Raw genomic sequence first — 21,946 nt, 5'->3', positions numbered from 1 at the left:
GACTGATAAATTCTTTTATTGGACAGGAATGTAATTTGACATCTTTAGTACGAGTGGCATGCTTACACATGAGTTGTAAACACGGAGGAACGTTGCATATGACTCCCTATTTTCAATGACAGCATGACCATCGTATGAATTTAGAGCGGGATGTCCAAGTGTGAGAGCCGACAAATCCAGGTTGCTACACTGGTATGTTGTGTATCCCCAATCGGAACACATCATTTGTGCAAGCCCACGAGCAGTTTTGGGACTTCAGCATAAACACTTGATGAAAGGCCATCGGTAGGTCTTCATCTACCTGTTGAAGAAAACGTTTTTGGGAGTATTTGTGAGCACAGTGACAGAGTAGGTGTACAGGATGTTTAATAAATAGTGGGGCAAAAGGAAAAAAAAGCCAAAAACATGTTTGCCCGCATTAAATAAAAATGCATTGTAGTTTGTATATCTGTGGATCTGGAGCCTATATCAGAAAGCTTCACATTGGCTTCCCAGTATCACAAACTAGCTGAAGTAATAAAGACTAGCAAATGTTTTATTGGGTCAGCTGAATTATTTTGCTGTTCCAGGCTTTCCATGTGTCCACTTTGGTTTCTACTGCTCTCTGAAAATGAAGGGTGCTTATCCTCCACAGTGACTTCATGGGAGTAGACATCAAACACATTCCTGCACCACTCGGTTACAGACAGCGTTATATTCTCAGGCACACTCACAGCATCAAACATCTCCCTTTCTCTTACCATTACATTTTGCAGTACACTTCTGATCACAAAATATAAGACGTTTAGCAAAATTTTTGTGCCCTGTGCGTACAGAGATGTTTTGTAAAGCAAAAGTTGTGTGGAGAGAAAATATCCATTTTAAAAAAATATGCACATACGTGTGGTCAAGGCCTACGCTGACCTCACTTAGTGATACAGGCCCCAGATTCAGACCCAAGGTTATCGACGAAAATGCACCAGCTTACCTGTAACTGTCCAAAGACCATGATGAGGATGCAGCTATCTATTGTGGGTTGGCAGTCTTTTTCTGTGATAATGTGTTTAATACGCTTGAAAGGCAAGCTCTGTGGATTGGAAACAACAGTATTAATGGAATCTGTAATAACACACACACACACACACACACACACACACACACAAAAAGAAGTTTGGATTGTAAGCTGCGAGCGAACAGCTCTGCTCCCTCTTTCTTTGTCACTAATTAAGGTGTTTAGCAAGCCTACTTTTGTTCATGTTTTTTGTGCATTGCAATTAATACAAACCAGTACTCACTGCTAATTTTCCAGCAATGGCCTCCCTGCCTTGGAAAGGTGATCCTTCCCATGTCAAACAGGCATCAGCAGACTACAAAAAAGTATTAACATCAAATGCACGCAAACAATTTCTTTTACCACTTATCAAACAATTTACAGCAGTAACTTTGTGTTAACAACACACGCTAATGCTCTATACTTGAACTTAATGAAAAGAGACAATAATTAAAAGGACACTGAACAAACTTACATATAGGTTACCCAGTCCCATCCTGTTGGTATTGTCAAACTGGTTGTAATATTCTTGGACAAAGCCCTCTCCAATCTTTTGCCATATTTCTTTGTCGCCAGCCATGTGTGAAGCCTTGAATCTGTAAAAGAGAAGAGCCTCATCAGGCTTGTACTCCAGTAAGAAAGGCAAATCATTCTATTAGTTACACAATCATAACAGCTTTACTGATTATGGAGAAAAGCTCATACTGAAGTCTTGGCCCATTTTGCTAGAATCCATTGATAAAAGAAAAATCTGACTTTGTGAAGATGAAATCACAAAAACAAAATCTTTTGTAGTACTGCTTCTTATACGTTTCTGTTGCAGGTAAACTTAATGAGAATCCACCAATCCTTATAGTGTCTTTTGACCCTACATTTAGCACTGTTCAGTTAATGATTACAAGACAAGGCGGATGACTATGTGTTGATTTCTGGATTCAATTACGAAACCAATACAACTCAAATGAATGCAGAATTTTGGCAAGCTTCACAGTCTGCGGACACTTTTCAGCTGTGATTTCACACAGGCATTATAAAAGGAGGAAATGAATCCAAAACTATGGAAACACCCTCCTCAAATATGCTTTGCATGCATATGGGAAACACCGTCGGATTTGATGGGAGGTATTCTTTGAATGTGGGTCTATGTCCAGACCACCCACATCTTGGGGGGGATGGGGGGGTAAGTTTGACTCCTATCTAACAGAGTAATTCTATTCCATGTAAATTGTTAGCTGTCTCTCCTGCTGAAGGATATAACATAACTATGAATAAACAGCTATGGCTCATCTGGCTTTGTTGTTACATGAAAGTCTCCTCTGGTGTGTGCCGTGTCAGCATGTGTGTTTGTTGTTGCTGTATATAAATGTACTTGATGGACATGCCCTGTGTTACACTGTTGTACTAACATACTTTGGGTTTTCTGCCAAATAAAAGCAGGTGAGATGTCTAATCCTACCCCTGTCTGACTCTGAGAATGAATCACATTACATCTACAAATTAATTGACATTATAGAGCAGGCTATTCCTCCCAAAACACACTAGGCCTGACCTAATTTTCATTGATTTCCACCATGCCTTCCTTTGTTTAGTTCTCATCTCCATGTTCCACATAATTTTCCATCTATTGTCTTGATGTTTGGCCACCATATGAATATGGTCTATTGCAGATCACAAATAAACATTAAAACACAGGGTTCCTACACCTCTTCCATAGTCAAATTCAAACACTTTTCAAGCTCAAAACCTTCCAAATGACTTATCTATATACATATTATACACTCAAAATGATTATTTCACTTCGTCACATTAAACCAGCTGTTACTGTGTTTTGTGATGGCATTCTATAGAAGGATGACAAATTAAAGGAAAACCCGAAAAGGTTTCATGGTTCAACATGTGTCACCTTTCTGTAAGCATCCCATAAAACCTGGCTAGCGCCAATTTAAAGCTATCCATTACGAGTGGTCGACTCCAGGTACCACACAATAAGGCATGTTTGTTGTTCAGAAAACTAGTGTTTCTCAGTTTAAGCCGTTTTTCCCGGTGTTCTCGTCGAACAGTGAAGCAACGCTATTTCAGACCCCTCGACTTGTTTTTTTTTTTTTTTTTTTTACACAGGGTCCAATTTGAATCCTTCGTCTCAATGTGCTGGGCGGGTTGGGGAAGTATTTGGGGGATGAGCGTCAGGAGCTTGCGCGCAATGCATCCTGGTACACGTAGGCACTGCAATGACGGTAGTGTAAGCACAAAACTCAGCTTTTTCTGTCCATAACGCCACAGTACGAAGTTATTGCTTGTTGACTAGCCGCAGTTACGATCAACACCGATTGGATGTCCACATAAAAAGTGACGAATGTCTCCGTGTCCCTTGTTCAACCACGGGAGCCACCGCCATAAGTTAACAGATAACAGTCATTTATGGCTAACGCTGCCGTTAGCACAGATTGACTTTTCCCGGAAACGCTTCATTGTTTGTTCAATCTAATGTATCTCCGTTACACTCGTCTCAATAAAACCGTGGTACTACAAGCGAACAAGTTGTTACTGAGAAACATGTAGTTTAAAAACAGTACTTTACCGTGTCCGTAACTTTACGCTTACTTTTTCAATCAGCGGACAAGCCAGCGTGGAGGCAAATCCAGTCAAATCGAGGCTGACGAGGTTCCCGCGTCCTCGGAGTCATGACAAAGATATGACGTCACTTGCAAGCTGACCAATGGCCAATATGTGTGGCAATGTTAGCCCCGAGTTGAGCCTGTCAGGAGTTATTCCTCCCCGACTCTGTACCACCTCCAACCATATCCACGCCGGAAAAACTACCAAGAGATGCCAGATACCTAGCCTGATGGTGCCAGTCAAGGTTCGTATGCAGAAAAGGTGCTGCTTCAAAAATGTGACTCAGTGTAACAAGCCTCATGACATCATCAAGGGAGCTAAACTGAAAATAAAAAAACATTATGGCCAAGATTGAGGAACAAACAATAATGTAACATACTTGTCTCATAAATCTTTAATGGTTCTTTTAAAAACGTAAACAAAAATCAACCTGTAAATGAAACATCTTTATTTCTAACCATTTTGGCAAATAATGAATCATAGCTGTAAAAATTGTTGATATTAAACCTTGTTGGGTGGGTAAGGGACGTATCGCTCTACCCCAAAATTCCTCCAGTTATTGTTGTAAAACTCACTCACAGCTGGCCCAAATTTTGATTCACCAGATAGTCTGACTTGAGAAGCTATCACAACTCCCACCTCATCTACAGGTGTGCTTTTTTTTGAAAAAGTGCCATCAAAGATGTAGCCCCATATCGATGAGGTAACTGTCATACATGGCCGGTAACATCAGGCTTGCAATAAAGTGGAATATTTTGAAATGGAAGACATTAAATTCTTAACTGGATGAGACAAATATTGCTTGGGGAAAGTGACTGGACATTAGAAATACAGATTAATTCATAACAGCGTGCAGGTCTTTACAAACACCAGTGACAGGAATGTAATTTATAAAAAGCTGGGTTAACTCTTCATGTAATACATCTTAAGATCTTTACAGCTCCTCCTGGTGTACCTTCTTTACAGTGTCCTATTGGCAACTGGGATGACTTTGTCCTCCTGACCTGTCACAAGTCCAACATCTGAATTTGTTTTTTTTCACAAATAGTGAAAACAAGACTGACAGAAATAAGACCCATTTAGGCACTTTTAAAATCATTTAGCTACAGTTCAGTGCTTGTTGCTGCCAGGAGAATGACACTCAAAAATGCAGAATGTCTTCACGCGCTTGACTTCCAGTGACTTGTTCAGAAAGGCTACTATTGCTTTGTTGAGGCCACTGCACCAATAAATCCTCCTGCAATGGATGGCAGTAAAAGTTGTCTCCGCAGTTTCACCCCACAGGCCTCTGAGGTTAGAACCAAGTTATGTGTTAAGTGTTCTGGCGTGTCACTGCTCTGGCTGTGAAGTGAAGTAATCATCTGTCCGGAACACACTGGGGATCTCTTGCTGCTGATGTGGTGCTGGTCTTTTTGGGCTGGCTGGTTTCTGTGAGGAAACAGACACAAAATGAATCCTAGGTATTACATAGCACTGCCTGCCGTACAATTACAACTGCTGTGCAGGATCTTCAATGCTTATCGGAAAAGGATCTCTGTTCAACTTTGCAGCACAAAACACAGTTTCAGAGCATTGTTCACTGGTTATTTAATGAGTCTTATTACAAGAACACATAAAATTCACAGGTACTCTCACATTTAAGAAGCCTGGGACAGTCATTGTGCGGAGGATCTTCTTCAAAGCACCCGGTAGTGTTCCTAGTTCTCCCTCTGCCTGTGTGACCTGCTCCTCCATCGCGCTGACATTGGCTCCCACCATCTTTACAAAGGCCTGTGGGCACACCAGATTATTACTGCAAAAAGGTGATAAATGGACATTCTCTTTCATTTATTGGAGAAAAATGTCATTCAAGACAATTCACCATCACGCTAATATAAAACTAAAGGTTCCACAAGCCCATGCAGGCATTTGTTTATTGGTGCAGACAAATAATTTGTAGGTTCCACTTTCGACTTGCACTGCAACTGTAGGGTGCTGACTTCTTAGGTGGAACAATACTAACATTGTATTGAAACTGTATTCTAAGATGGTGTCACAATATTTACATTGAGTCTTATCCTCTTTCATGGTGTCATGCTCCCAAGCTGGACAATGTTTTGCCCTCTTCATCTTGCCTCACCATTTCCCACTGCTTCTTCCTTTGTTGTGCAAGTAGATTTTCTGAACCACAAAGGTGAAGTATGCCCTCTTGTGGTATAAAAGTTAGAAACTACTATTGTAATCTATCTAATCTGTCTAAATTTGATAATAAGATATCCAATGCTCCTAAAATGTAAAAGTTATGTTTCCTTTAATTGAACAAACAATTTGTGGACTGTGAAAACAAGATGTTTTTTTCTTGTCTTACTCTCAAATGCCTAAAATTTTCTCTTACTTAAGAGAAGAGCAAAAATAAGAAAACACTGGTGAATCCCATAAATCAATGGGTACTAACAAAATAGGAACTAGGATTTGAAAACAGGAACATACTGCACACCTTTGCCAGTGTTTGCTTCCGTTATTGCCAATGAAGATAATAATATCTCTCCAAGTTTCTGCTCTTTGAAGAGGATATTTCGCTTAGTTAATTGTGAATAAAAACTACACAGATACTGTTTACATCACATTACGTCATAGGTTTCATAGTACATTCATTGCAGAATCCCTGCTAGTATAGTTTGGTCACAAGATACCATTCACAAGATCAAGGGTGAATTACAAAACACAAAAGTAAACATTTCCTTTACAGTAGTAGTAATCCATCAACTTTGCAAAGTGAAAATGATCACTTACCTCCAACTTATCAATTCTCCTGTATATTTGTCTCATTTCATCAGACTTCTGTTGGATTTGAGGTAGGTTTTCATTCACTATCTGGGAGGTATCATTACGAATCTAGAGGAAAAACACAAAAGGATGCCAGAGACAAATAAGCAAGCAATTCAATAAAAATGAGACACCGTGCATGCATAATCCTTTATGAAGTCTTAGCCAAACTTAGCTCACCATATCCAGCATTCCAACAAACTCATCTACTCTTGTCAGCATTTCTTCCAAGCTCTTCTCCAAACACAGGACCTAGAGGAGGAATCACTTAAGCTGTGAAAATGTTATGGACACAAACTGTGCAGAAACCAAAACTACATCAGATGAACTGAGCCTGCCTTAGACCAATGTATGTGTCTGTGCACTACAAAATAAGTCCAACACACTACTTACAGCTGGAATTCTGTAACATATTTTAAAATGGAGTCAGCAAAGGCCACTGGGCCAAAACACAGGGCCCTTTGTCTTCCTACAGAGCCAGCTCACTAGCCCAGCCTCTATATAAATTACTGGAGGAGTGACAGCAATCTGGTCAGTCAGCCACCATAAGTAAAGCTTAAGAAATACAAGTATAGACAGCTGTCTCTCTAAACTGAAGACAGGTGACCTTTTTGGTGTTGACATTGTTATTAACTGACTCTACCACTTCAGCCATTCCTGAATTTGTTTTATTTGACTGCACAAAGGGCTTACACTTGGAAAACGGGAAAATAAGAGGTGTGGACTCTCATCACATGACTTGGATTTAAGTAAGTCAGTCTTGAGTTATGAATCTGATGACTTTAGACTTTACAGATTGTATTATACAACCCATACATTTACATTTCTTAAATGGCTTTAAATTTGGTGCACAATAGCTGGTTTAGGACTATAAAATACAAACTTTAGAGCCTGGACTTGACATGGGACTTTCCAGTGTTGACTATGGTCAAGACTCACAAGACATGCCACTTCGTTATAATTTGTAAACAATTTCTGCCATACAGTATCTCCAGCACACCAGCATAGGTGTTGTCACGGTAAACCAGGAACCAGTGACACCACACCAATCCTGTCACTACCTCAGTGTCGCTTAGCAACCACTTGGCCGTTGGTCCAGAACTGCAGTGCTCGTTAGTTGAAGCGTTTATTAGCCACACATGATGCGGTAATGACGTTACAAGCGCGCGCTACGCTACTGCTACTTCATAAACAAAGAGCTAACGTTCACTCAGCCAGTTAGTACGTAACGTTACGGTGTTTTACACGAAGTGGTGGCTCTCTCGTGTTAAAAGTCCTCAGCACAAACCTCTTCTGCAGCTGTCGCCCTGATGTAGGAGGAGTAGCTGAGGGCGGTGTGTCTCAGGACTTCGTCGTCCTCCTCCGGGTAGTGCTGGTCGGCTGTCTCGGGCTCTGCTGCTTCGTTGAGGCTCGGGCTTCGAGGGATAGCGTTAGCTGCTGCGCCAAAGCTGGGGCTCTGCGACACGGTGCCGCTGCTGAGGATTTCGCTCACCATGGACAGACTGCTCGCACTTTGGGAAACAATGCCGCTGTCTCTGCTTATCTCAGCGCTGGACTCCTCCAGGGGAGACAGCAGGCCCACCCTGTCTACTCGGTGATAGTCCATGTCGCCTGTCTTTCTCATCTAACGTCACTGCCGTGTTTTGCCTTGTCAACTGACTGGATCACGTGTGTTGGGCAGCCGATGGTAGCTCACGAGGGTCAAAACAGTGCAGCGCGCAAAAAAAGAGTTGAAAACTTCACCTTTTTAGTTTTTAAGATAAAATGGGCTTTATTTATTCCACAATGGGGGGAAATTCACATGTTTTATCCCACTTTATTGTATCGCAATTGTTAAGGAAATATACTTGGAGTAAAAAACAAAAGACATTTTTCCAAACACAAGATAACCACAAACACTGACACAAATCTGCGACTGGGCTGTATCATCAAAAACTGGCTTGAAGTAAGGCGTTATTTATTCATAGGGTGCCAAAAGAGATCCCAAACAAATAATACGGGGGAAAAAAAAACACTTTCGAAACAGGAAGGCACAACATCATGATGATGTATCTGATAGTGCGCAAAAAGAAATTTCATTTCATGATTTGCGGACTTCCTCTGTCAACCAAACATAGGACTCTTCCTAGGAAATAATTCTGTCATACAATCGGCAGATGACAGTATTTTGCGACATCAATGTCCATTGCCTACATTTCGTGAGATACCATGTTGTTGCAACCTCGGCCAGCAGATGGCAACCTGAATTCCCGCATGACGGGCGACCCCGGTGTTCTACAGAGGTCTGATATAGAGGCATGAACTATGGCAGTGGTTAAAATGGTTTATCACTCCTTTAAAAAGACAAAATATCTAATAGATGGGAATAGCTTTCATAACAGTTTATTTAGAGTGATGAGACAGCAATGAATTCCCCTCAAAGTAAAAGGTATACTTGGACATAGGTAAAAGAATCTCATAGGTGGCATTACACTGATCTTTGAGTGTTTCTTACATATTGAATGTCCCTATTTTCGTTTTATTTTATGCAAACTTTGACAAGACTGTCCACTCTAATCAGTTTACATGAGTCTCAAAATTTCCAGCTGAGCATCTGTGTCACACGTGAGGAACAGTTCTGTCACACATTAGTGCTAAAACTTTTCCAACCACAAGGAGCTACTGCATGTGTATGTCTTCTTCTGATATTAACTTTTATCATTCATATGAAGGTTGCCCATGAAAATCAGCATTAAAGGCAGCAATGGCAAAGACTAACTGGGTGACATGCAGGGTTTTGGATCTGCCAACTGACGAGAGGTGCAGGTTACAGCCAAAGCAGATCAGCTGGGAGTCAATGATCTATTAGCTGTTTTAGCAGTGTGGCATCTTCAATAAACACAGCACACAAACCTCCATTAGCAGAGAGGTGGAAGGAGTATGCTGCTGCTGAAGGGCCTCCTGACCCAGGACACAGCTGCATTCCTGCCACATGTCCGTGTTGAATCTGTCAGCTGTGGCCGACAGCCAGAGGATGATAAAGACTTGTTGTATCTGAAAAAAGGAATTCAACCTCCAGAAGGCTCAGCTTCTCTCTGTGATGTATACAGCAAACTATTTTGTGATGAAACTTGAGCTATGTGTCCCCCTCACTCCCCTCTCAACCAGGCTACCACCTCCAACAGACACAGACTTGTGTCATTAAGCTGCAGATTTAAATGACTGGAGTGACAATGAGAAGGGCTCTAAAGTGCTCTTAATTGTTCCTCATCTGTGAATAATCATGGTCTCAGTAATCAGTGTGGTTTAAACTAGCTTGCTGTAGCTACTGCGGCTGAAAACATCTTCATGGTTTTACTTTAGCTGCAGAATGGTAATAACACCACTAGTAGTCTCACACCCCTTACGGCATGGTTTGTGGTTATGCATTCCTCATCTAGAGACGCTGCTGTTGGGGAAGAGATGAGCCTCTGCCAGAATTATTTACTTTGCTGACTGTCAGCAGTGAGTCTAGAGAAGAGCTTCAGAGTTTTGGCTGAGGGGCTGAAACCAAAACTTGATGTTTTGTGTCATTATATGTATTTTACCCCAACTCAGCATATCACACTGTCTTTGTTCGGCCAGTGTTTTCCTATCAAGGCGGCATGCATGCACCGTGTGTTTAGAAGACAAAGCTCTTCTTTGCTCAACAGGTTTGGTGAAACAAATTAAGTTACAGCTGATTGAAGCTCCCAGAAATGAGTGACTTAAGTGGTGAAATTGAGGATTTAAACTGAGGTTAAATGAAGAACAACTGAATCACACATGTCCGTCTGTCAGTTAAACATTTCTGTTCACTTTCAGCCTTTTGACTCAAGAGTTTTTGGCCTTTTTTTCTTTACAAGTCATTATATACCACTGACGACCTTAAATCCTAAAATACTATCTTCAAGAGAAAATAGTTTTGCTCATTAGTGGTAAAAAAAAACATCAGTGGTGACTATTCAAATGACAGCCGCTTCAACACAATTCTAATTGTCCAAATGAGGAAATCAGAAATGCAAGTGCTGAACCAAACATCACGTTTCTAGTTTGTAAAATTGTGAGACAGAATAATTTATTGGAACAGATACAAGGATTTGATCACAATCATCAATGCATAAAAGAACTATTAAAAAAATCATACTCTACACAGCATTTATCAGAATATAAGAAATATAGATTTACTCTTTAAAAACATCCATAAGCAACCCCAAGTTGGTCCCGGTAATAAGAATGAAAAGGATCTTAATAAAAGTGGTCACTAACAAAAGATATTAGGCTGTAGGCACATTCAGAACTCTAGGATACAGTGGACACCTAAAAACAGTTTGTTCTGATGCTTATTACATACGTACAAATCTTTTGATGTAAGACAAAGACAACTTAAAAAATACAGGAAATATATACAATACATTTTCCTTGTTTCCTGGCTTGTAACTTCCTGTTATCAATTATCTTGTAAAAAACAAACAGAAGTTTCAAAATTAGTATCCGGCCAAACACTCGTGCTCATATCTATCTGGCCTGGTGTTCCAGTTTTAGTCTCTGAGCAGTTGGGATGTTTCTGTGTGTGTTTGTAAGTATTATAGGGTGATGACGGTGCCATCCTCCTCCACGCCTCCTCTGGGCAGTGCAAGACTGTGTCGTGGGTCCGTTTTCATGGAGCTGAGGATTTTGTGCAGGCTGCCGTTGCTGTGGCGGAGGGCTGGGTTGCTGCTGTGATGCGGGGGCTGTACGTGGTGATGACGGTGCTGGGACTGTTGGTGCGGGTTGTGCTGAAGGTTCAGGTCTCTGTGGAGCTGGTAGCTGAGGCTGCTGTGTTGGTGGTGATGGGACCCTCCGTTGAGGCTCGGCTGGGAGTGGAAGGAGGCGGTGGAGACCACTGATGAAGGACGTGTGGGAGGGCTTGGAGGTGCCGCAGGGCCTGAAACTGTTGTTGGCGTCTGATGGTGTGTGCGAGACGCATTGGACGCCAGGGAAGCATTGGACCTCTGAGACGGCCGCTTGAGGCTGCTCTCGATGACGATATCTGTCTCTTCATCGCTCTCCAGGTCGTCTTGGTACCCATGTGCTCCAGAGGACATCACCCCCACTGAGGACACTGACAAAATTGGGTAACCAGTCGACCCGCTGCTGTCAGACGACTGGCCTGAGCTCCCGGAGATCCTGCTGCTGCGGACCACATTATTGCGCTGGTTCACTGGCTTGACTGTCACAATCAGGTTGTGGCTGTTGGCGATCATCATATCCGTTACCTGATCTAAGGACTTTCCAGTCACCTCAATGCCGTTCACCTCCAGCACCTCGTCATTCACCGCCAGCAGCCCAGTGCTCTCCGCCAACCCTCCAGGCACCAGCCGAGATATGAAGATACCGGGGACTTTCTCAAGCCCGTGTGGCGTCACCCGCACGCTGGTTCCGTCACGGATGTAAAAACCCAGGGGTTTGTCCGAGCCGTGGCGATACAGTCGGACACGGCGGTGAGATTCAGGTAGGATGTCCACATCAATGATGGAGGAGACAGGCCGGAAGTCCTGGGGCATGCCGATGCGGATGTGTGGCCGCTTGCGGTTGACGTCATTGTTGCGAAGCGCGACCACCGCCTTCTTCTTACGAGTTATTGTGTTGGTGCCAAAGTTAGCATAGTCGACCTCTTCTGCAAGGAAAAAAGGGGGGACAGAAAAACAGAAAGTGTTAGAAATTACATGTTTTGTACTCATGTTTCATCATTCTTCACACAGGCTGAAAACATTCCTTCTTCCATGTGCACCCCAAATGTTAAAGGCAACAGGCGAAAAACAAAAATCTAAAGCACCTAAAGATTGAGGGAGGAGGACTTAAAACAAACTGACAAAAGAAAAAGTTTCCATTCTGGAAACTACAAAACCTGTACATGAACAGTCTACAGTCTTTGCCTTTAAATCAAACCACCTGCCTTACAAACTCAAAAACCTTTGTTCAAACTATGCACAGATGTGCCTGAAAATACTTTTCCTGTGAACAAGCTGCTAATCATTTATACAGATTTTACTCCATATGTGACATAACACAGTGCTTATTACTAAAGCCATAAGGAAGGCCTGAGTGCTTGCTGGTTCACTCTACAACTGAGTTTAGCATGAAGCCAACGTTTCCAACATAAATATGACATCTTAGCATGTCATGTGGATTCACATACTGCTCGTACTGAGACTCTCTCTGTGTGCATGTTCGTATAAAACGCTGAGTGAGCACAGCATTCCTGCTTGTGCTGACAGAGGTGAACCACCCTTCTGCTACCAGACAGCAGCTGTAGATATTCCCAGTGTGCATTTCTGCACCCAGACACACGGTACACATACATGCACTACATCCTCAGTGCGAAAACATGGAACTCCACTAGCTGAACTTGTAAGAGACCACAAAGGATATAATCCAATGTGGAAAGAATGAGCTGTGAGGGAAGAGGAGTTTGGTAATCTCACTTGAAGCATGATGTTTCCAGCCAGAGATTTAGAGCAATCAATAAAACAATGAAAACCTTCATAGGAGGACTAGATCACCCTCGCAATGAAGAGTGGCTTCTTCAGAACAACACAGGCGCTGCCAAACATGCTCACGCACTGGCTCAGATAAAATAAAACAAAGGCGGGAGGACTGACAATTAATATACTCTGGGAACTCAAACTTGAGAAAGAATGCCTGAATGTGCCTGTTGAGAGGCGGTCCTGACACAGTGTGGGACAGTGAGAAAGAGCAGAGTGTGCTGCATGATGAAAACAATAATAACTTGATAGCTCTCTAATCTTCCCTCCTCAGGAAGACAGGAAACCTGGACACAGCAAAGCTTGATGTGATAAGAAGCGAGGGTCCCCAGGCGGGAGCATCAGCTCCTGCACTGCCATGGCAACGGCAATGCGTCATCTTCGCCCTACTGTTTGGGACACCTGCTTTCTGAAATTATTGTGAGCACACTGTAATTTTTGGCCCCGTCTTCAAAGTGCCCTGCAGAAGGAGGGAGTGCTGAAACAAATACGGAGTCTCTGAGCAGAGCCAGCTGGCCGGTTGTCCCACCAGCCTCAGAGCAGCGTGGACGTCTGCCATACGTCTCCCTGTGCAATGCTGACTCATCATTAATATATGTTTTCTTCTTCCACCACCTCCTCCTGCTCCTCCGGAGCAGAATGTTGACTAAGCAGCATGTTTTACTCCAGCTTCAGAAACGAAGGCTCTGGGGGCTAGCGGTGTGAAATTTGGTGCGAGCCCTCGCTGTCAGGAGAGAGGAAGCAGCTTTTGAGGGTGTCAGCAGTGACGCCAGCCTCAGCACACATGGGGAAGTGGTGGTGACTAAATTGGGGAAAAATAAAAATGATAAATGAGTGAAGCAGTGGATTGACGTCTCTTGGCTCAGCATGAAACAATGCTGTCAAGAACTCACAGACTCAGCCAAACCGCTCTGCCAAAAGCGTGTTAGACCAGATAAAGAAATTGCCTCTTATCTACTTAAGCTGCTTTAAAATGAGTATTATCAAACTTAAAGTGTGTGGTATTCTTAGTTTTCTATGTATGTCGTGGCAGGGGCTGATGTGATTGAATCCAGACAAGGCATTTGCTACAGGGCTGGAATTTCTGCCACAAGTGCAAGTCTGCTTGATGGGATCCATGTTGGAGGGGAATTGCTGCAGAGTCTCATTACAGGTCTATGGTGTAACACCCTCCACCTTCCACACCCTCACCACGGTCTGAAACCAACGCCGCATCACATCACCAGTGTATTTAGTGGGACAGAAGATCTTTCAGTCAGAAATCCTGTGTGTACAACTTTAATTATGCTTTCCATTTCTAATGCCTCACAGCTGTTCTGCAAAATCCCATAAGAAGCCCATGTTTGTGTAATTTGTTTAAAGAAACCTACGAAGACATGGGGTGAGTTTCATATGGCCTAGGGCGATAGCTGAAGAAGGAGGACTGAAGTTGAGCTAAGCGGGGGTTAAATCTGGGGTTTGGGGCACCTTGTGCTGATTACGCTGATCTCAATTCCCTGGAGGCACTTCTTTTTAAAGCGTCTGTGTCTAAATTCTGACTCACTGACGTCCTTTATTCTGTAGAAATGAGACTAAAAATAACAATAAATAAACATACACATTGCTTCCCTTCCCTTTCTCTTTCTAAAAGTAAGACCAGCAGCTCAAAAGTGAACCATAGTGAGCAGAAAACTAGCACAAGCCCAGAGTAAACCAGCGGATACAATCCAGAGTGCGGTGTGGGTCGCACTTTTCTCTCAGAACGCGACCCCGATGCATTTGATGTAAGCTGAAGCAATGAATTTGTGTTAATCCGCCACGCAATTGTTCAGCCTGCATTGTGCGCCCGCTGCAAGGCTGAATTCCCATTCATCAGAGCCCCATGCGTTTTACATTTTAAATATCCAACAGCTTTTGTTATAAAAACAACCTGAAAGCACCATGCGGAGAAGGCTAGCCCAGCTGACATGACCCAACACGACCTGAACCAGAACATCGCGTTTAAATTTTTGTCCTGATGCCAACTGATCTGTCGGAGCGCCACGCACACTGTCTGATATAATCATACTGATGGCTGTTTGACAAACTAAAAATTAAAGTCTCATGTACTCATCTAGATAATTACCAATCATCCAGTAGTGTCACATAGTTCCTGGAAGAATGTGAATGCGATCCAAGTGAGGAAGATCACTGAACAATGACGAGAACAGCCGCAGGTGAAGTGCGTACACTGTGAGTCCATAATCAGCAAACCCTTAATTTACCCTTAACCTTTGTTTTATGTTTCAGGTAAGCAGAAATGTGACACATACAACCTGAAACACTGGACCTTTAAGTCCACTAGAGCTGGATGATGTTGTCCATTAACTGAATTGAGTTGAATCGGCAACTATTTTGGTGATTTGATTGATTGTTTCAGCCCTTTTCCGATCAATAAATGCAACACATTATCTGGTTCCAGCTTCTCAAATGTGAGACCTAGTTGCTTTGTCTTTTAAGGTAGCAAATGAAATCTCTTTTGGTTTTAGACTGGACAAAACCGGCAATGTGAAGACGTCACCTTGTGATTAGCATTTTTCACCAGATCATTAACAGAGTAATCAAGTTGTTAGTTGCACTATTCCTTCTATCACAAGCATGCTGAACCTAAAGCAAGTAAGTTGAACCACTGGAGCATCTTGAGATTATAGTATTTGGGGAAGCCAAATAAATTAAGATGCTGAGTCATAGAACCAGACTGCAAAACTCTGTCTCTCTCCGTCTGTCTGCAGGCCTGGTGTATGATACTCAGGATCAGTGCATTCATCAAGCTGAAAAGACTTTTTCCATTGCAAAGCTAAACATTACGTTCTCTGCTACTGTGAGAGGGAAAAAAAACCCCATTGAACACACCCTGTAGTAGAAACTGTGTGCATGTTTACTGCTGAGTTTGAACTAAATGCGACTACAGTGGAAGAAAACGCAGGAGAATGACTCTCCTCTTTAAATTCCGGATAAAAACGGGCTTTTCTAAACGTGTCCGGTCTCAAAAAGGTCACTGATGATTTCAAAGAAGCTGAGAAATTATAAACTATCAGGTGTCACAGCTTTTAAGTCTGAACTCAGTCCTGCTCCACACACACACACACACACACACGCGCACACACAGGCGCAGAGCTAAACTAAGTGAGCACGTTCCAGCCGATCACACAAAGGTTATCGTAACAACTCCTGACAAACCTAATCCCTGCTACACTGAGGCATGATGGGTAAGCCAATGTGAACCCGTAAATCAAAGACTGTCGGGTCACTGCCAGGCATTTCCAGGCGAAACAGCACCTCAGATCAAAGCCTGTTAGAAAAGCTTGGTGTTCCAATTAGCTGTTACTCAACACTTCCACAATGTTATTTACTCTTAAATGTCATTTTGAGTATGTGAGCAAGTATAAAATGACAATTTAGGGGATATACAATCTAAGAGCACACGGAGGATACATGCACGTACCAGCTGTTTGCATTTACCCTGAACATTTAAGGTCAGGGAATTCCACTCGCGATAGAGCTAACAGTGAAGCTAAATGCTGACGGGGATGGAAAAAACATTCATTCACTTAAGTAACATTAAGCATCTGTGGTAAAGAGTATCAGGAGGGGCAATATGAGAGCTCCCACACAGCTTGGTGGATCAAGAAAGCTGGTCAGAAACGTCCACATTGCCATCTTTCATTGTAAATCTAAATTCTCCATGATGCCAAGCAACACCACCTAACGTGGCTCCAACCCACAACCCACACAAGGTCAGGGGGAAGAGGTCAGAGGTGGAAGAGCTGGATCCTGGGTGACTCCTGCTCTTTGCTGATGTGTGTGAGTCTGCACGTGTGTGTGTGTGAGTGAGGAGTGTGTGTGCAGGAGACTCCAGGAATGCGGTGGGAAATGTGTTTGGAGATACGTGCGAGCAGGTTGAAGACCTGCATAACTTCTCAAGACAGGCGTGGGCGGCTTTGAACCGAAGCAACTGGCTATTTCAGGCTTGCCATGATACTGTTTAAGTAATGCGACCCATCGCTGGCATACTGCTAATCTTTTCCACAGCCACACTCAGCGCTAACTTGAATGAAAACTGAGAACTACTTGACAATCATAGAAATGAATCCCGAAACGTTTTGTTGCACTGGGGAGGAAAAAGAACAGACCAATTAGAAACCAGCTGGCGAGTTTGTGTCTGGTTCTCAGTCACTATTGAATGCCTCATGCTGTTCGTGTGCTTACAAAGCAAAGGAAAAAGAGGAAAAATAGTCTTTGTTCCATTGAAGCCCACCTCTAGTTAACCAAAGCTGTGAAGAGAAGGCCTTTTAAAGTCCTACTGCTTTTCCACCATCTCCCATAAAAGACAGGAATCTAAAGAGTTTTATGATCAACCATTAGGGCCTCTCTGCACACTTGTTTCTGGCAGGTCTTCTGACACTCACTACCGGCTCGCCACAACTGTGAGCGGAGACTGAGGAGACGATGGAAATGAAGCAAAACAAAAACACCTCTACATCGACAAGCAGTTTCAAATCCTTCTTATGCTTGAGTAATTTTACACATGAGGCAATGTGAGTCAAATGGTAGGAGGAAATTCATCAACAAGGAATTTGTATGGTGTGTGTGTGTAAAAGGTGGACTATTATAAGCTCAAACATTAGCTCCTGGCTTTATACAAGTGAATGTGCAACAGCACAGCCAAAACACAACTGGTATGCCTTTGGTTCCCCTGAGCGGCACCACAATCACTGAGCAGTTCAGACTAATAGCGTTTGAAAAGGTGTTTGGGGCCGGCTTCATGTGTGATATTTCACACAGGGCTTTGCGAAAGCTGGCACGCCATGCTAACTACTTTTACCTGTGTTAGCAAAGAACATTATGAGGATAGGGGAAAAACACAACCAGCTGCGGGAACCACAGCCAGAATTCATGATCAGTCTTCATGAGTTGTCAGTGTTTGTGTGTGATTTATGTGTACAGTGCCAGCGTGTGTGAATGCACAGTGTCTGTGTGTCGCTGCACACGGACATGTTAGTCTGTATGAATGGAAATCTTTGTGCTTGGAGGAACATGCCGTACACATCTTTATAAAAAGCGCTAATCAAATGGTATCAGCCAGGCTCCAATATTGTTTCCAAGACATTATTTCTGATTTTAAAACGTAACTTTATCAGTGTTATTACGTGTATGTGAGACTTTGGGTAGAGGTGACAACATCAACACCCTGCTAACAGCTTCAGTGGTGGCCCCTCAGGGGTGTGACCCCCTGGTAATGATATTTTTACCCACTGATGTGACCCAGGCACTCGCAGTCCAGCTGAGGAACCGACAAACACACAGTCCTTTCAGTCTGCTTCATACAAGCAATATAAGCTACTGCAGCGGGAACATCAAAACATCCAAAGAACACTGTATTGTCAAGTCAAGCAGCAGTCTGGCAAAAAATACCCTGTAAAACACCAAATTAATGGGGTTTTGTACAGATTTAACGGGACAGAGTGTGTTAATTTTGCTTTAGAGATGCTGTTAGGCTGATTGTGTTACCAACAGACGGAGCCAAACTAGCCGCTTCCTATTTATCCTACTTTAAGATAAATAAATAATCTCAAACCACGTTGAGTTACCTGAAAAAACGCCTTGTCACAAAGCGAAAAACTTGCTTAGCTCATAAAAAGATGACATTTTGGAGAAACAGTGGTCACAGGAGAGCCACTTATTCGTCAGTTCACTACTGTATGCTAAAGCTACAGCCCATGACCTATGGCCTGTTGCTCTGTCCTACAGCGTATCCAGCTACAGTCCATCTACACAAGTGACATTCCTGCACCCCAACAACCCCCCAGCCCCCATCACGGTTTTCGGCCAAGCGTGACAAAGTGCTTAGTGACAGGAGAGACCATAATCACTGGAGAGAGGGAGAGACGAGGCACACAAGAGAGAATGGTGAATAGTGCTAGACCCTGCTGCCTTTTGCATTAGGTCACTGGATGCTGTGGCAGTGGGCTTCATTCCTGGGCCCCACAGACAGACAGACACACACATGCGCACACACACACACACACTCACGCAGCTGGAAGCGCCTCACTTTCAAAACCAGCAGGAATATGGCGCAAAGTAGAACGGCATGAAACAGCACATGACAGAGCACGGCCACGCAGGAGAATCAGCACAATGCAGTACAGTAAGCGTCTGTGTTCCTCCTTCAGCCACATTTGCATTTTTCTGTCCTGCTTGCATTAGAAAAGACACAATTTAATGAAATGCAGAGCGCTTCGTAGATGCTTTCTCATAGCGTGGGGTCAGAAATAGCTGGTTTTCATGACTCTCCAGTGGTTTCATAAAGCGCATCCAAAAAACAGAAAAATGAGCTGAAAAGCAAATGTCTACATTCCTCTCCCATGTAAATAAGCTGCAGCAAATACTAAAACAGGCATTTCTCCTCCGATGCATGACTTGCCAAGTCAAGCTTTCACATCTGTCAATGTAAAGTGCACGTGGAGGCCCTTTCCAAAGGGACGTACACATAGAAATGTCAAGGAATGAACCAAAACAATCAGTATTCTTGGACGTCTCCTCTCTTCCCCGTTGGAGACGGTCGGGAAGTCTATCTGTGTGTTTAGGGGCTGGCTGCTGCCAAGACGTTCAGCTAACACTAACATGGAAAAAGAATCCAGGCAGAATAAAGAAGAACTCCTTTTTTTTTTTTTTTTTTTAAACATGCAAACATATTTCACATTCTTGCAGGGGTGGTTGAGGCAGGGTCTGGGTGGAAATTTGGAGAAGCTTGATAAACCTACGTGGTTAGAAATCGACAGCTGCACCAAAGGTTTTGGGAGGAATTTACTGGAAGTTTCTGTGATCTTGTGCATGCTGTGTTGAGCTAGGTGCACAGAAAAGCCTGTAACTGAGGACATTTATCTCAAGTGCTGTACTTGAGAGTACATTTCTGAGGTCCCTGTGCTTTACTTTAGTATTTCCCGTTTATGCTGCTTTACATCACATCTCTTAACTGCATTTATCTGAAAGCTATTAACAGCTGCTATTAGTTGCCTTATGAAGTAAAGGTGTACATACAAAACACATGAGCCATTTAAAATGCATTGTTGCACATTAAATTTCTTGATGTTATATAAAATAAGGAGCATATCTTTGCATTGAAACTTTAAAATTGGTGGATCATTAACAAGAATCAAATAACAAACACTAGAAGAAGCCATTGTGCATCACTTGTACTTTTACTTTTGATACATTTTGCTTGTAATACTCATTTAGCTCTACTATAATACTTTAATAATAGGATCTGAACACCTCTCACACCACTGCATACAGGAGACTACACACACACTAGCATGCACATACACACAAGAATAATTTCAATCACTTTCATGTAAACTCTTAACCTGCTCATTCAAGGTAAAAAGAGGGCCTTGAATCTGGACTGTCATGTTAACTTTTTAGCTGACTTCAAAGATGTGTAATCATCTGTGAGAGTGCATTTGTATGACTTCATGCTTCCCGTAGATAAAAGAAGAAAAATGAGAGCCTGGGATTAAAAAGAAAAATCTGCAAGAATCAGGTGAGACTCAGGTGAAAGAGTCTGCAAAAGAATAAAGTAAAACAAGAGTTCTTCTCCCAATATAACAAGACAAAGCTCTAAAACTTCTGCATACAGTATGTGCTTGGTAGCACTTTGCACGCACCCCCCCGCCCCCCCCATTCCTTCACTCCCTGCGCTCATTTCTCCAGCAGTTACCGCGGCACACAGGGGCCGGGCTGCACATCTGGGACAAGTTAAATGGAGCTGCCTTGTCTGCTCTGTTCTGGCTCGGCCTGTGTGGTTGGGTGGGGCGGGGAGAGAGTTGCAGGTTTAAGATTCACTGCAGGTACACACACACACACGCACACACACAAACACACACACACGCATACACCACCACCACCAGCAACTTCATCAATACAGATGCAGATGTTGGGCCAAATCACGAGGGGAGCAGAGGTTAAGAGCATGAGAAAGGTATTTAAAGAGAAGGGAGTGGGGCACAGCGTGTGTGTGCGTAAGGAGATTAACCTGTATTTGTGTGTGTGTGTGTGTGCGTGCGTGTGTGTGATACAGCAGAGGAGGGGAGGGAGGAACATCAAAGGGCGAAGTAGAGGAGAGCCATGGAGCAGACAGGTCTTGCATTCCTCCAACCTCTCAAAAGGAACAATCTCTGGTCCATCAAGAATCCCCCCCCCCCCCAAGAAAATGTGCTGTTTCTTTTGGGGGTGGGGGGGTCACTAACCTTCCTGCCTCCTCCCTCCCTTCTCTTGAATATAACCAACTACCGCTTCTGGTTTTAATCCAGCTGCCTCTCTGCTGATCATATGCATGTTTCCGACCAAGAAAACACATGCTGTTGATTTAAGCTCCACGATGTCTCCCCTGCCATCTGGCCCACAGGTACCCGAGCTGCGTTCGCTGCTTACTGCTACCAAAGTGCCCAAGATATAAATACACGTCGCAGTGGAATACAAAGTTAATGGAAATCTTAGACCTTTCACTCCAGATATACTGAGCTATAAAGCGGCGGACAGGTTTTTCATGTCACAGGAGAACAATGACGACTCAGACTCAAGTGTAAACATTGAAACACACTCAAGTCCCGCAACCATATGATGAATAATAAACTTTACAGGCACTTACAGGGATCAGGTGAAATAAATTCAGACAGTGCCCTGATGACACCAGTCACAGCAGCAGACTTGGACTCGTGTCCCTGCCACCTGTCTGGCCTTCTGTTTGTGTGAGAGTACACGGGAGTGATCCTGTGTGTGTGTGTGTGTGTGTGTGTGTGTGTGTGTGTGGTGAGAAGGAGAGACTTAAGGATAAGACAATAGGATGAGTGTAAACGATGAGAAAAACATGCCATCTCGTTTCCTGATATCCAATAATTCTTTTGATATTCTTCACACAGCCAATCCTCGGCGAGAAAACGAGATACTATGA

At 43.1% G+C, this 21,946-nt stretch overlaps 3 protein-coding genes across 4 annotated transcripts in view; all 3 read right to left on the bottom strand.

Moving 5' to 3' along the window:
• Nucleotides 1-6: 6 nt before the first annotated feature.
• On the bottom strand, nucleotides 7-3,726 carry LOC143335103 (nuclear transport factor 2-like). Of its 2 annotated transcripts, none has more exons than XM_076754249.1 (5): nucleotides 3,632-3,726; nucleotides 1,506-1,626; nucleotides 1,275-1,346; nucleotides 968-1,066; nucleotides 7-301 (listed from the first exon to the last, which is right to left on the bottom strand). In XM_076754249.1, exons 2-5 carry the CDS (start codon nucleotides 1,608-1,610, stop codon nucleotides 185-187), a joined length of 393 nt encoding a protein of 130 aa, XP_076610364.1. In that variant the 5' UTR covers nucleotides 1,611-1,626; nucleotides 3,632-3,726; the 3' UTR covers nucleotides 7-184. The 2 variants fall into 2 exon arrangements, with proteins under 2 accessions (XP_076610364.1, XP_076610365.1); XM_076754250.1 differs by having other exon boundaries at nucleotides 3,609-3,691.
• A 299-nt stretch (nucleotides 3,727-4,025) lies between these two features.
• Nucleotides 4,026-8,108, bottom strand: bloc1s4 (biogenesis of lysosomal organelles complex-1, subunit 4, cappuccino). The gene is made up of 5 exons (XM_076754248.1): nucleotides 7,740-8,108; nucleotides 6,632-6,703; nucleotides 6,419-6,520; nucleotides 5,282-5,416; nucleotides 4,026-5,074 (listed from the first exon to the last, which is right to left on the bottom strand). Exons 1-5 carry the CDS (start codon nucleotides 8,073-8,075, stop codon nucleotides 4,976-4,978), a joined length of 744 nt encoding a protein of 247 aa, XP_076610363.1. The 5' UTR covers nucleotides 8,076-8,108; the 3' UTR covers nucleotides 4,026-4,975.
• A 2,397-nt stretch (nucleotides 8,109-10,505) lies between these two features.
• pard6gb (par-6 family cell polarity regulator gamma b) overlaps nucleotides 10,506-21,946 on the bottom strand; it is a 31,697-nt gene continuing 20,256 nt past the window's right edge. The window contains exon 3 of the mRNA XM_076754247.1: nucleotides 10,506-12,107. Within this exon, the coding sequence (XP_076610362.1) occupies nucleotides 11,035-12,107 (1,073 nt within the window). The 3' untranslated portion in view covers nucleotides 10,506-11,034. The remainder of the gene's footprint in view (nucleotides 12,108-21,946) is intronic.

Source organism: Chaetodon auriga, chromosome 17 (genome assembly GCF_051107435.1).
Source record: "Chaetodon auriga isolate fChaAug3 chromosome 17, fChaAug3.hap1, whole genome shotgun sequence".
NCBI classification, from domain to species: domain Eukaryota; kingdom Metazoa; phylum Chordata; class Actinopteri; order Chaetodontiformes; family Chaetodontidae; genus Chaetodon; species Chaetodon auriga.
The sequence above is the reverse complement of the archived record's forward strand: the minus strand, read 5'-3'. Positions and strand labels throughout refer to the sequence as shown.